Here is a 12,732-nt window from a genome sequence, read left to right on the forward strand (position 1 = left end):
CATTCTCAGTGAAAATATAGTGGCGCCAAACCTCATGTCTCTATGGACAACTCTTTTCCGCCAGTTAAAAATGACTTGTATCGCTTGCCGTCAATGCGGTTGAATCCCATGTACTGAAGAAAATAATAAACGACACAAATGCTTATTACCATGTTTTGCCCTTTAAAGAGAAAAACAGATTTACCGATTTCCAATGACGGTAAATTTTCACCAGAATTTGCGGCTCTGCAGTCTGCAGGAAACCGCCCCTTGTGTGTGGTCTGACAAACACTGGCTGGAGATTGGTCAGTCTGATTACGGTTTGAACAGTTTACTTGTCACCATCACAGACCCATTCATCTTATTGACTTATTTCAATATGCAAAAAAAAACGCACAAGACATCCACAAAAATGTGCTTTCCGATTTGTATGTTTTAGAGGGTAAAACAATTTAAAAGATTGGAAGACTGTTTATTTAATTTAAGACCGAAGATCACTTTTTTAAACATCTGTGAAGGACAAAAGACAATAGGTTAAGAAGGAAAAAGCCAGCTGGACTCTATGCAGTCATTCAATTTCACTTAAAAGAAAATCATTCATTCAATCGAATGAAAAATAACACAGGATCTCTTCTGTATGTTTGCTTTTGTTTGTATTTTTTCCCCATTTCATCGTGGAAACTGGTATTCGTTTCTTTTATAGGAAACACAATAACTTCCAAATTGATTGGTTTTCAAAAACACTCCACATAACTGACGTGTATCAAGACATACACTTTAATTCATTTGACACTGGGCCAAACAAATCCGCGGATGTATCGAGTTTGCTGAACGTTGAGTGGCAATTTGCATACCTACGAGGTCATAGGGCTGGTCAAAGTCTTCGCGTAGTGTGGTGGCCACAAGGGGACACATTTCAAATATTCAGGGGCACTTGTGTGGATAACTTCAGAACAATATTCCACGGTGCCGTGGTAGCCGTATGTGCAAAAATAGAAATTGAACACAAGAGAACTCACAGGCAAAACTAGTGGCTTCCTTTCCCCCTCGCAGTTTTTTTCCACAAAGGCAAAATGCGGCCACCTGCAGGGATTTCAAAAGATCGTAGATAACCCAATGTATTTGAGTGCACTGGCAGTTTCAGGGAGTTTCCATGTTATGTGTGGAGTTGTAAGTTTGAAACAAGGTAACTGTCAATAGGTGCATTTTAATCTCCCATATGAATTTGATTGCGTACATGCGTCCGTTGGGGAGCAGGTTAACTTTTATCTGGAAACAACCCGTTGATTTCAGTCGGCTTCCTCTGTTTTGCAGGAGAGACAATGGGAAAGTTGAGACAGTTTGTGTTAACTTACAACGGGAACGTCAATGTGTTTTCTCGGGGTGATATCATCAAGGGGGAGGTTGTGCTGATGGTGGACAACGACAAAGGTTACGGCTTGAAAGACGTCAAAGGTAATTTATCCTCAGTGTGTAAAAGGCTTGACCTGATCATATTACTCATGTACACGCACACACATTGAAGATGAGTATTGTAGTGTACACACCATTACAGCCATAATTCACTGCATGACCTGACATGCATGAGCTGCAATGTGTCTGTTCATTGTGTACGTGTGAGTTGAGGACGACATCACTACCACGTACAGTAGACCAGTTTATAAAAAAAAGAAAAAAAAGAAAAGAAAGCAGACAAGAAAAGCTGAGTGGCCAAAAAACACTGCCAAAAGCTGTTGCTAAGGTAATGGCCAAAAAACACTGCCAAAAGCTGTTGCTAAGGTAATGACCAAAAAACACTACCAAAAGCTGTTGCTAAGGTAATGACCAAAAAAAACACTACCAAAAGCTGTTGCTAAGGTAATGACCAAAAAACACTGCCAAAAGCTGTTGCTAAGGTAATGACCAAAAAACACTGCCAAAAGCTGTTGCTAAGGTAATGACCAAAAAACACTACCAAAAGCTGTTGCTAAGGTAATGACCAAAAAACACTGCCAAAAGCTGTTGCTAAGGTAATGACCAAAAAACACTACCAAAAGCTGTTGCTAAGGTAATGACCAAAAAACACTGCCAAAAGCTGTTGCTAAGGTAATGACCAAAAAACACTGCCAAAAGCTGTTGCTAAGGTAATGACCAAAAAACACTGCCAAAAGCTGTTGCTAAGGTAATGACCAAAAAACACTGCCAAAAGCTGTTGCTAAGGTAATGACCAAAAAACACTGCCAAAAGCTGTTGCTAAGGTAATGACATATACTCCCATTTTTCATTCGATCTCTTGTCTCTTTCTTCATCAAATAGTTGACTAATTTTGCAAATCATAGAGATATCAAAACGAAATAATCTTCAAATTTAACACCCATTTCACACAACTAGAGTTATGGGGCCGTGTTCCCTGCCCTAGCGATCCCTGACGTCTCTTTTTCGTCGGGTAGAACAATCACGTTTAACTGTCGGTTGTCTATCCCATCTCGGTTCCGTATTTATCCGGACGGAAGTCAGGCTTTGAGGAAGGCCTTCAAGCTTGAGGAAGGGATATTTTTTGGTTGTTTAGTTCTACCATTGGCACACTCAGTATGAGCATGGCTGCCCAGGTAGTAGTGAGCATTTTGACACCATTGAAAATTTGCTGGGTAATAGAGTTGAGCAGTAATGTTCCATACGGATTTTCACCTTGATCTCACCTCCATAGGTATTTGGATCCGGTTTCAAGGCAAGGCTAAGACGAAATTCACAACAAGAAGTAACAATGAGACTCATACTCACACTTTGAAGGAGATTTATTTCGACGATAATGAAGTGGTATTTGGAAAGGGTACGTTTACCATGATTTGATTTTTATCAAAGCAACCTATTCCTTAAATCTTGTGCAGCTTTTGGGTTAACGAAGCTAGCGCACCGCCTTGGACGCATCCACTGGGACTAAATCGCATCCCTATGAAAATAATGATGACATTAAGGAGCTCATTTAAGAGTAGAATTTCCACATAATTAGACCCCCTAAAACAATTTGCTGCTTTTGAATGAATGCCGAATGAAAGAAGTTTTGGTCGCCAGTATTTTATGGAAGAAAATCGAAAGGTTAAAGTAGAGGGCTATAATGGTCATAATTATATGTATTTCCTTCGGTGTTAATACAAACGCCTACTACACGCTCATCGCGTGAACGTTTCTACTGAACGCGAACGATTGGGCTTGTCTATCGTAATTGCCTACGATGCTAAGGCACCACCTAAGTCGCTTACAATACACGGTATTGACGCTAAAGTGGCTGGGACGGGTTACAAAACGAAACGAGCTGTAATTAATTAACCCTTTTGATATTTCAAAAAAAATCACAAATCACGCACGTGAGTCGGCTTAGGGCTGCGCAGATATGACCGTGAGGCCTTCCACGCGCGCCCGAATGACCTCAGACGAACTTCGTTTTGGGCATGCCATGTTGGAATACCGAACTGGTTCGTTGGTCCAAGTCATTGGTGCATGAGGGCAACCCTTTATGATAGGTTGTCTTGAGGGTTGCAACTGGACAAGACAATACTGGATTTAAAGCTGATGCCAAACAGGTGAAGCAAATCGGAAAAAGGACTGTTCACAGCTGCAGCTAACACGGTCCTTTAGTGGTATATTTTACATAACCTATTATTTCGATGTCACAAACGGTCTACACCACCGAGTCATTTCTTTATACCAGTATCGAAATTGCCCTTTTTAATGGCTGTATCTGCATGGCCTACATGTTTTGAATACATGAATAAATCAATAATCTTGTTTTTCTTAAAATACGTAGAAGGGAACTATCCCTTCAATTTGCTATGACTTTGAAGGATTCTAGCATTTTCAGTGAGTGGTTACCCCAACCAATTTCCAAGGTATAAACATGTAAACATAAACTAGTTTTTCTATTCTTTTTAGCTCTTTTGTGACCTCTATTGTGTTTAGGTAATCTGTTCGTAATTCGTTTTATTTGAATCAGGGAGATACCAGCGTGAAGAGAACGGTTTACACATTCCTTCAGGCAGGAGCAGCTTTCCTTTCCAGTTTCGACTTCCGATGACGCCTTTGCCGTCTCCCTTCGAGGGAAAGTACGGCTACATCCGCTACCGCGCTAAGGCAACCGTGTCATTAATCCGGACATTCTCCAACAAGGACTACAAATGCGAGAAGCTTTTCAGCATGACTGGACCGACGCTGGACCTCAACCAACACCCGACAACCCAGTTTAGTGAACTGATGAACAATCTGTGAAATAAAACCTCAACTTTTAGACCAATGTCCAGTGAGCCGGAAAGTATATGACAAAAGTTTGATATCCGTACATACCCGTGCGCAGGTGTGGTCCAGTTGCGCCACGGCGAGCTGAACATATCGTTGTATTTATTGTGTAAGTGATTCGCCCTTTCTTAAAGTTGTTACGAGGCACTTTTTTCTGACTCAACTCGAGTCTAGTCATTGTTACTAGTGTCTCCAGTCGATTCAAACCATTAGGTAAAAAGACAAGTATTTAGCTCCACTCTATTCGAGTCACAAATACTTGAACACGAAACAAAGAGAGCAAATCAGCTTTGAAGTTTTTCATGGTGAAGGTACTACCCCAAATCTTTTACTGAAGAAAGTCATTCTTGGCATTTTAAAATTTACATCTGGGTTTCTGCATGTTGTGACAGTCACACCACATCTTACAATTGAAGACAGTAATACATGACATGAACATTATAGACCGGCGCATCACTGCAATTATTGTTTTCGTGAAGAAGTTAAATTTTAGTCATTCAAGTCGGGTCTTCTGATAAGGGACTCGAGTGTAGTTGTATAGCTCGCAGTGACTCGAGTCGAGTCGAGTCAGGTCGAGTGCATCTGTTAAATACACGTGCTCTATTACCTGTATGAATGGACGTGCTGTCTTTATTATGAAGGAATATAATTATTTTTTGGTATGAACAGTCGGAGGTACAACATCGCAAAGAGATGATTGGATGTTGTGGTTGTGGATGCTCCCCCGAGTCGATCATCACAGCTGGTCTGCCAAAGAAGGGTTTCGTTCCCGGCGAAGGCATCTACGTCATTGGTCACGTGGACAACCAGAATGGCGACGAGACAAGGATGTTTAAAGCAGGTTTGTTTCAGGTAAATGAATTTTGAAGTGCTTGTCTCACTCTTGACTTGGTATAACTACAGAAGGGAATCGGTTTTTGCAGCTATTTTTCAATAAGCTGATTACCTTCACTTTTGATATCAAATTAAAGGCCCCTGAAGTTAAACCAGGAAAGCAAAGGGTGATGTCATCATTTTGTTTTAGTATATTTTTACTTCACTATTAGATAGCTTTCTGGTTCGGACGTTGTGAAAGTTTACCATTTGGGCCCATAAACCTTTGTGATCCAACGTTGTATATATCATTTTATCGATTTTCATTCTAGAATATTACATTCCGATCAAGAGGCAATAGGAAAACAAAGACCTGTGCTTTGAGGGAACTGCAGTCGAGGGTGGCCTGCCCAAAGGGTCAGGTAACAGACTTCAACATGGGTCCGCTGTTAGTACCCCCGGTGCCATCTTCAGGCCTTCCCGGCTGCAGTATCATCAATATTGAATACGTTGTCAAGGTGAGCTCGGTGAATATGGTAACATTTAGTCTTCATGATAACAAGGAGGCTTGCTACCTCCATGGTGATAATACAAACATTTTGATTAGAGCTCTTTTGTCACATATGGTATTACGTTTTCGTAGCAACAACTTCATGCAAACGACTGAGGTGAGAGTTTAAGTACTATCTGCCATAAGACAATGGTGAGTGATGACACGGGATTAATCCGGTTCGTAAGTGTGACGTCACTTCAGTTTAAACCACGCCCACTGCACATTACATGCATAGATCGCTGTATGTGGAACCATGGAACCGGAAGTTAACGCGCCACTTCTGCGATCGTCCAATGGAAGCCTGCGAATCGTGGCGCGTCCGCCTTTGTGACGAAGTCACTTACGAACCGGACACTGGTAGCGGAAAAGGAAGCCAAAGTCTTTAATAAGTCCAGCCTCTGAATGATGGACACAGTAATCTCAGTTGTAGCATGGAATTATTACAATGTCAAGCAAAATGAGAAAATCTCTGAAGAGTGAAGTACACCGTTTTAGACGTTCTACGGGTTGATGTTCTCTCTGAAATTTTCAATTAAACTCTTCCTCTGTTATCAAAGTAAACTATTTTCAATACCTATAACGAATGACAATTTATGCATAGGTTTACAGAAACAGTGAAAATTTAGGGACTTACCTATTAATACTTCCAAGATATTCCAGATGGATACAATTTTCCAAAGGAAATAATCTCCTTTGGTGCCCGAGGGTTTCGATCAGAAAGCATGTAATTCCAAGGTCCTAGCAGAATTTTACTGAAAGAGACAGTGAACTGTGGTTCCCAAATTCGCCGGTGAAAAACTAGCTTGTCGGTCGTGTTAAAAGACCTCAACTCCGTACAATCATATCGATAGGTATTTGATAACTTGAGTCTAACATTTGCGCAACAAAATGACAGACAGAATAAATTCATTTGGATGAGATAACGAAGGCAGTGTGTGCTCCACGATCCACTGATGGTGCTGACTGCATGTCTGACTTGCATGCATGTCATGTGTGGCTTGAACCAAATCGAAGAGTTTCATAATCAAGGCTTCTTCTTGTTGTTTTGCTTTAATGGCGCTTGCAGCAACTACGGCAATTTGCGCCAATAGAGGTTATGCATGGCAGCCATCTTCCCGGTCAGTGTTTTTGTTCTACAGGGATACACACGAGTGCTTTCTTTGCACATATCCCCATAACAAAAGCACTCAGATGGCTGCCGTGCATAACCTCGATACCTATACGTTTATGTATAACCTCTATTAATCAGCATCACTTCACGGAGTTAGGAAGAAGGTCCAGTTTTAGAGGCAGGAGGAAACTGGAGTACCCGGAGAAAACCTGCGAGAGCGAGTATGGACTGGAAACCAAATGCATGTAAGGCCTAGGCTAAACCGGGACTCGAACCTGGGCCTAATTGGTGCAAAGCAAGGAAAGAACCGCTACGCTGACCTGCTACGTTAACCTGTTCCCCGCTAATTAAGGCTTGGGCCAGGAGTAAAGCTTTCACTTACGTGCAGATGTCATATCTAGCCTACGATGGACATATGCTGGAATGCATGACACAGCTCAAAGCATTAGTAAAAACTTTTTATTCTCTTGTACAATGGACAATTGTGGAGGGATGGACGTTAAGCTGAAGAAACGATTCAAAAGGTGGCAATTCCTTGATTCGAGTGAACGTCCTGGGTCTTTAATGAATTAAAAAATTCCGCAAATCGTGCCTCTTGGTACGCCCCAGAAAAATGCAGCAATCCTTGTTTTGCTGAAACTTCAAGTTTACGGGCCCGAGGACATTTTTCTTCACAATTCCGCATAGTGCCAGCCACGTGAAATCCATTAACCTCCATTTCCCCAAACTATCGGTAATAATGCAGTTCGGGCACAGGTCCGAATGTAGCCGTCCGCCTGTATGAAAAATCATGTGGAGCCACAAGTTGGAGGTTTTTGTGGAGGAAATTCCCCTAGTCGACAGCACTAGTCCTACGTGTTTGATGTACAGAAATATGTCTGCAGCCTTGTCTTCATAGACAAGTGGGATCACAAAATATTTATGAGCTCACGTGCAGGTGTTTAGATTCTTTGCACCTCCGAGGCATATAGGAGTGCTTGGTATACCTTCCTTATCCCGAGCGTTTGACGGTGATGGCATGAGGGTATGGCCCATACAAGGGTAGATCTAAAACCGAATTGTTGATATTTTTTGGAGGAAACAATATTTTATTTATGTTTTTTACCATGGGGGGGGTCAGGCGTGATTTGGGGGGCTTTTTCAATTAATTGGGAAGAAGGGAAATGAACTGGGCACCCAAATCTCCTCTTTGTCATTGTGTCAAAAACCTCCTTTTTGGCGTGAGGGATAGCTCTGTTGCTCCCACATAGCCCTTTATAACTGAGTACACGTTGTGTACATGTACTACTGAAGTTGTCAAAGTCCCGTGCTGGTTACTTTGATAACTTAAGTCTGTCAATATCTCGCACAACACAGGTCGAGTCTAAGGGTCAAAAAGGTTAAAGTGTCAAAAATGAACCAATTAAGGCGAGCCTTAATGTTTGCGCGAACAACTGACGAAACAATAGCCACGTGGGACCAACAGGAACGGTATCCTGTTAACTTGCCATTTTTTTTCCTGTACGTGTTACTTTCAGATCGTTGGAAGCTCTGGGTTCTTTGCCAAATTTAATGTTGTTATCGGCACCGTACCTCACCGGACGGTCACACGGCCGCCTGCCGCTGTAGCTTCTGCCCCGCCCACTGATGACACCGGAATAGAATTGTCCGGACCCACCAACAGTCCTCCAGGTGAGGTTATGATAAATTTCTGTAGTGCGTTCGCAGTTCTTTTCGATATTTTACTTTGATCGGAAACACTCCCTTGAAGACATCTGTTTCACTGCATTAGGATGACGTGTATATTTTTTTGTGTTCCATCAGAAAAATATTTTGAAAACTATGGCAGTATGTAAATTAGTTAGTATTTGATTAACATATATTTGTTAAAAAATTACCATTCCAAGCCGTTTATTATTTTGGCGTTTTCGTTTTTGTTGAAAGCCCCTCCCTACGAACCACCCCCACCGAGTTACGAGGAAGCGGTCGGGGTGATTGACCGACTCACTCGACAAGGGAACTCTGACGATTGCTTCAGTCAAGACCAGTTTGTTCCTCGCTATCCTTACTTCAATCTGACGGTCGATGTCCCGCCTGCTCATCGGTATTAGGGATGGGAACAGAAGGGAGAGAAGGTGGCAACTTCGATGTACCATCTCGGAAATTCTTTTCACGGAAAGTTATGCAATTTAAAACCAAGGGCTCTTACCAAAGCAAGCTCAGATCTTTAAATAAATTTGTAAATCTCTTTTCCGATGTAAACCACGGAACTCGTTTTTTTTTTTAATATAAATTGGTGATTGTTTCAAACTGTTGCTGCTTAGTTTTATAATGTTTGTCAAATTAAGTCTATCATGACATTCCAAGAATACTAGGTGTCTTTCTGTCTACCGTCACCGTTGCAGTTCACTCACCAAATTATAAAGAAATCGAGTTCCGTGGTTTACACCAAAATGGGATTTACAAATTTCGTTTTGGCAAGGGCGGTTGGTTGGTTAGGTTCTCCCTGTTAGCGGAGCAGACGTATCCCCATACTGCGGTTTGGGTACTGGCGCGGTGACACTCATTTATTTATTTGTATTTATTTATCCTTATCTTTCATTTCTTAAATTAAATTAATTAATTTTTTTATGTCGACTTATACTGCGCCATTGATCATTTTTATGGAAACAGCGCATTATACATTTTCAACTTTGGTGTATTATTATTATTATGAGATTGGAGGGAAAAATGTGAAAAAATGACATCATTGGACCAAATTTCATGCTCTGTACTTTCCCGTATTATTTTCTGAATTAATCTTTCTGTTAGAAGTTTGCGGACGTGTTGCCTATGCGTGTCTCACCAAAGTAAAATGGGAGACATTTACTTCGAATTATAGCAGTAACACGATTCATATTGTCAACAAAATAATCTCACGAGCAGAGGTGGTAGCGAGTCAATTTTGGCAAGTTTAAGCAAGATCTCAAGTCATTTGGTTCCAATTTTACAAGTCAAATCACAAGTCAGTTTGGTCCAAACACAAGCAAGTTACAAGTCCTCATGTCTAATTACAAGTCAAGTTGCGCGATGTGTGATTTCAAACCACAGCCAAGCGATTCAGACGTAGCCTTCGGCAGACAAGACTGAAGTAGAAGTCGGGAGCTCAACGAAGTCTTTAAGACTTCGTATATACGTTGACTAGCTTCATAGCGCATGACGTAAGTTGATAGGCCTGATCTAAAACTTAAATGGGCTCGATTAAGTAGTTCTTGTCTTGCGTTACTAACAGGTCATAATGAGCAAGTCCAATGTGTCATGAATGACTTTACATTTTATGTCGAACTGTGTTTATTCATTCAGATTTATGTTTTAATTTCTTTCATGATAATGACAGGGAAATTTACGTCTTGTACATACACAAGGCAGATAAATTACATGTGTGTAATAACAAACTTAGTTTCCATATTTATAGCGTGCTTTATAAAACAGAATTCTATACATTCCGGTACTTGAACAGAACAATCATCCATGTTGAGTGTAAAATGCCTTAAGATTAGAGAAAAAAGACTCTCTTAGGCTCTATGTAGTGGGTGATTTAACTGTGTTTCTTTCCCTTTTCCCTTATTACTACCTCTTACGACCCATTAAGTGTAAGCCATATTATTCCATTACATAAATATTTCGTTCTGGAAAATGACATTGATCGATAAGAAAATATGACTGTAAAGCACTTATTCAGAGCCCAGTGAAAGAAATCTTTCTCAACCATCCAGTGTTTTGAGGTTCCTATAATATAATTCGTCAGTATTGAATGCATATCAGTAGGCCTAAGCAAATTACAAAAATTCTTATTAAACCCAAAAGCTCCATTTATTTAAATGTGCAATTTTAATATAAAAAATGATGGATTCAATCTCATAACGTATGCCAGCTTGGTCTCAGGTTTTGGTCTAGGATATGGAGTGAACAATAAAGACGAACTTACGGGTCACAGACCAAAACTGTAAAGACTAACCAAATCAAATGTTTTTAAGCACCTGTAAAAGAAATTGTGAGTGCAAAAAAGCTGACACAACGTGACATTTGACAATGGCGATGCTAAGGCTTTTGAGTTCATGGCAGTAAATAGGATCTTCCTACATAATGTGTTATCCCTTCTGAGCGAGTAAACATGCAGAATATGGCAATGGTGTACGTTAGGGCACCTTATAAAATGGACAATAGAGTGATAATCAACACTCTATGATGAATTATAGAACTGTAATCAACATAAGAAGACATTACCATTCGTTTGATAATAGCATTGAAACAGGTGTTAGAAGTGGTTTGGTGAAGAGCCTGAAGAAACATATTCCAAGTTTCATTCGAGTGAGCAGGTTTACGATGCCAGTGAGATTTCGAGGCCGAGTGTGCGCCCAAGCGGAATGTTGTTTGGGAGCATCCTGTGTATCGAAGGCCTGATCACTTAGTCCTCGGAAAATCCCTCATGTTCACATGTTCACGTACGCCAGTTTCCTGAAATAACCCGTATGGAATGATGATGGGTGCAACCATTCTGACAGGCTATAACTGTGGATTTCAAATTTTATACTTTTACTGGCAATGCACGTATGTCCATGCCCCTAAATTAGTTTGTGCGCATGCGTACTGAATCCTACTACAGCCAGAAGCCAGTAAAATGGCTCTTGACTTGGACAGGTGGGCCCCAAAAGTAATTGATCAACGTCAAGCTCAGAAAAAGTTTGTTTGCCCGTTGTTTTTTATACCGATTAGTATTTAAACACTCAGAATCCCTTTTACTAACTTGCACAAGCAAAAAATCCATTTTCTGCCAAATTTTGCCCGTCTTTCTTACGTACCTCCGAAGTAACAGAGTCAGAAGTTGAAAGTGAAGCTATCATTTAATTTAGCGAGCATGTTTTCAGTTTTGCCGGGTTTCCCCGACATTTCTCCACTTGTGAATATTGAGGAGTATCATGAACGCTTTGAGAAAGTATCATGCCACAATTAGGAAACTGTATGGATGCGAACGGAAAGTTTTTGTTTGGGCCTTTTAGTCGGGCAATTTGGCGTTGTTGTACGTATTCACGCAATGCAAAAAAGTACCGAAACGCACTCGTATCCAGTGGTGTGTGCATATTACATATAGTACGTGTACGTTATGCCCAAAATCCGTACATTTCATTTTTGTATGGCCGCTGTCGGTTATGTCGGATTCGAGTGCGGAAATTTGAATCCGCATGAAAAACGAACCGTATTTTAGACAAATGGCTCTCGATCTTAAAGATGTGAACTGATGGATATAAACGACTCACTGGTCTTCCAGACAGTATCACCGATGACCTGAGGGGAATTCGACAAAAGTAATAAGCTTTTTTGATCATAAGAGTTACTAGTCTTTCATGTGGCATCAGACTTATTTGAAGGTAAACCTTGCAAAATTGTGAAAATTAGACACAAAGTTAGCTAAAAACGATCATTTTTCATACTTATCCTTTGTCGAAAAATCGACATTTTCAACTTCTTTGATTTCCGGAGATTTTCCTTATCAGAAGCTACTATATATCTCCATTTGATGGATTCTTGGCAATTTATTCACGCACAAGGTCTTCAAGGGAAATGGCAGAACAAATCCCTCACCGATATGCCTTGTCTGGTCTGCTAGAATCAGTTTTTCAGGCCGACCACCATTATGTTACTATTGCGCATGCGCAAACACACAAATTAAATGCACGCACAGTCTATGGGGACCGAGCATGCGTGAGGGAGTAACAACTGCTAACCCAACAAGTGCCATCTTCAAGACTAGTGATCTGGAGTACATTTTACAGGCATTCTCTTGTGCTTGTCTGAGAGACAGTGAAGCTACGGGGTTAATAATCTTTTTCTCAATGCAATTAAATTGAAAGCTCATGCATTCTCGAACAACTTGAGTTGCCTTGTCAAGGACGTGGGGTTAATGTGTACATTTTGTCCGGTTTGTATTGCTGGTTGCACACCCAAATGCCTCGTCATACTCTTCACTTCTCTTACATGCACACTGCAA

At 40.8% G+C, this 12,732-nt stretch overlaps 2 protein-coding genes across 4 annotated transcripts; both read left to right on the plus strand.

Moving 5' to 3' along the window:
- Window positions 1-1,084: 1,084 nt before the first annotated feature.
- LOC110987933 (arrestin domain-containing protein 3-like) lies at window positions 1,085-4,229 on the plus strand. 2 transcript variants are annotated; one of them, XM_022251096.2, is made up of 4 exons: window positions 1,086-1,165; window positions 1,294-1,434; window positions 2,666-2,788; window positions 3,950-4,229. In XM_022251096.2, the coding sequence occupies exons 1-4, from the start codon at window positions 1,096-1,098 to the stop codon at window positions 4,219-4,221; spliced, it is 606 nt and encodes a 201-aa protein (XP_022106788.2). In that variant the 5' UTR covers window positions 1,086-1,095; the 3' UTR covers window positions 4,222-4,229. The 2 variants fall into 2 exon arrangements, with proteins under 2 accessions (XP_086992828.1, XP_022106788.2); XM_087136702.1 differs by lacking the exon at window positions 2,666-2,788 and having other exon boundaries at window positions 1,085-1,165.
- LOC147799006 (arrestin domain-containing protein 3-like) lies at window positions 4,228-12,679 on the plus strand. Of its 2 annotated transcripts, XM_087136700.1 has the most exons (5): window positions 4,228-4,357; window positions 4,918-5,100; window positions 5,394-5,579; window positions 8,243-8,396; window positions 8,649-12,679. In XM_087136700.1, the coding sequence occupies exons 2-5, from the start codon at window positions 4,942-4,944 to the stop codon at window positions 8,813-8,815; spliced, it is 666 nt and encodes a 221-aa protein (XP_086992826.1). In that variant the 5' UTR covers window positions 4,228-4,357; window positions 4,918-4,941; the 3' UTR covers window positions 8,816-12,679. The 2 variants fall into 2 exon arrangements, with proteins under 2 accessions (XP_086992826.1, XP_086992827.1); XM_087136701.1 differs by lacking the exon at window positions 4,228-4,357 and having other exon boundaries at window positions 4,924-5,089.
- Window positions 12,680-12,732: the final 53 nt, after the last annotated feature.

Source organism: Acanthaster planci, linkage group LG05, assembly GCF_054643075.1.
Source record: "Acanthaster planci isolate LZ-2023a linkage group LG05, COTS_SCS, whole genome shotgun sequence".
Classification (NCBI taxonomy): Eukaryota; Metazoa; Echinodermata; class Asteroidea; order Valvatida; family Acanthasteridae; genus Acanthaster; species Acanthaster planci.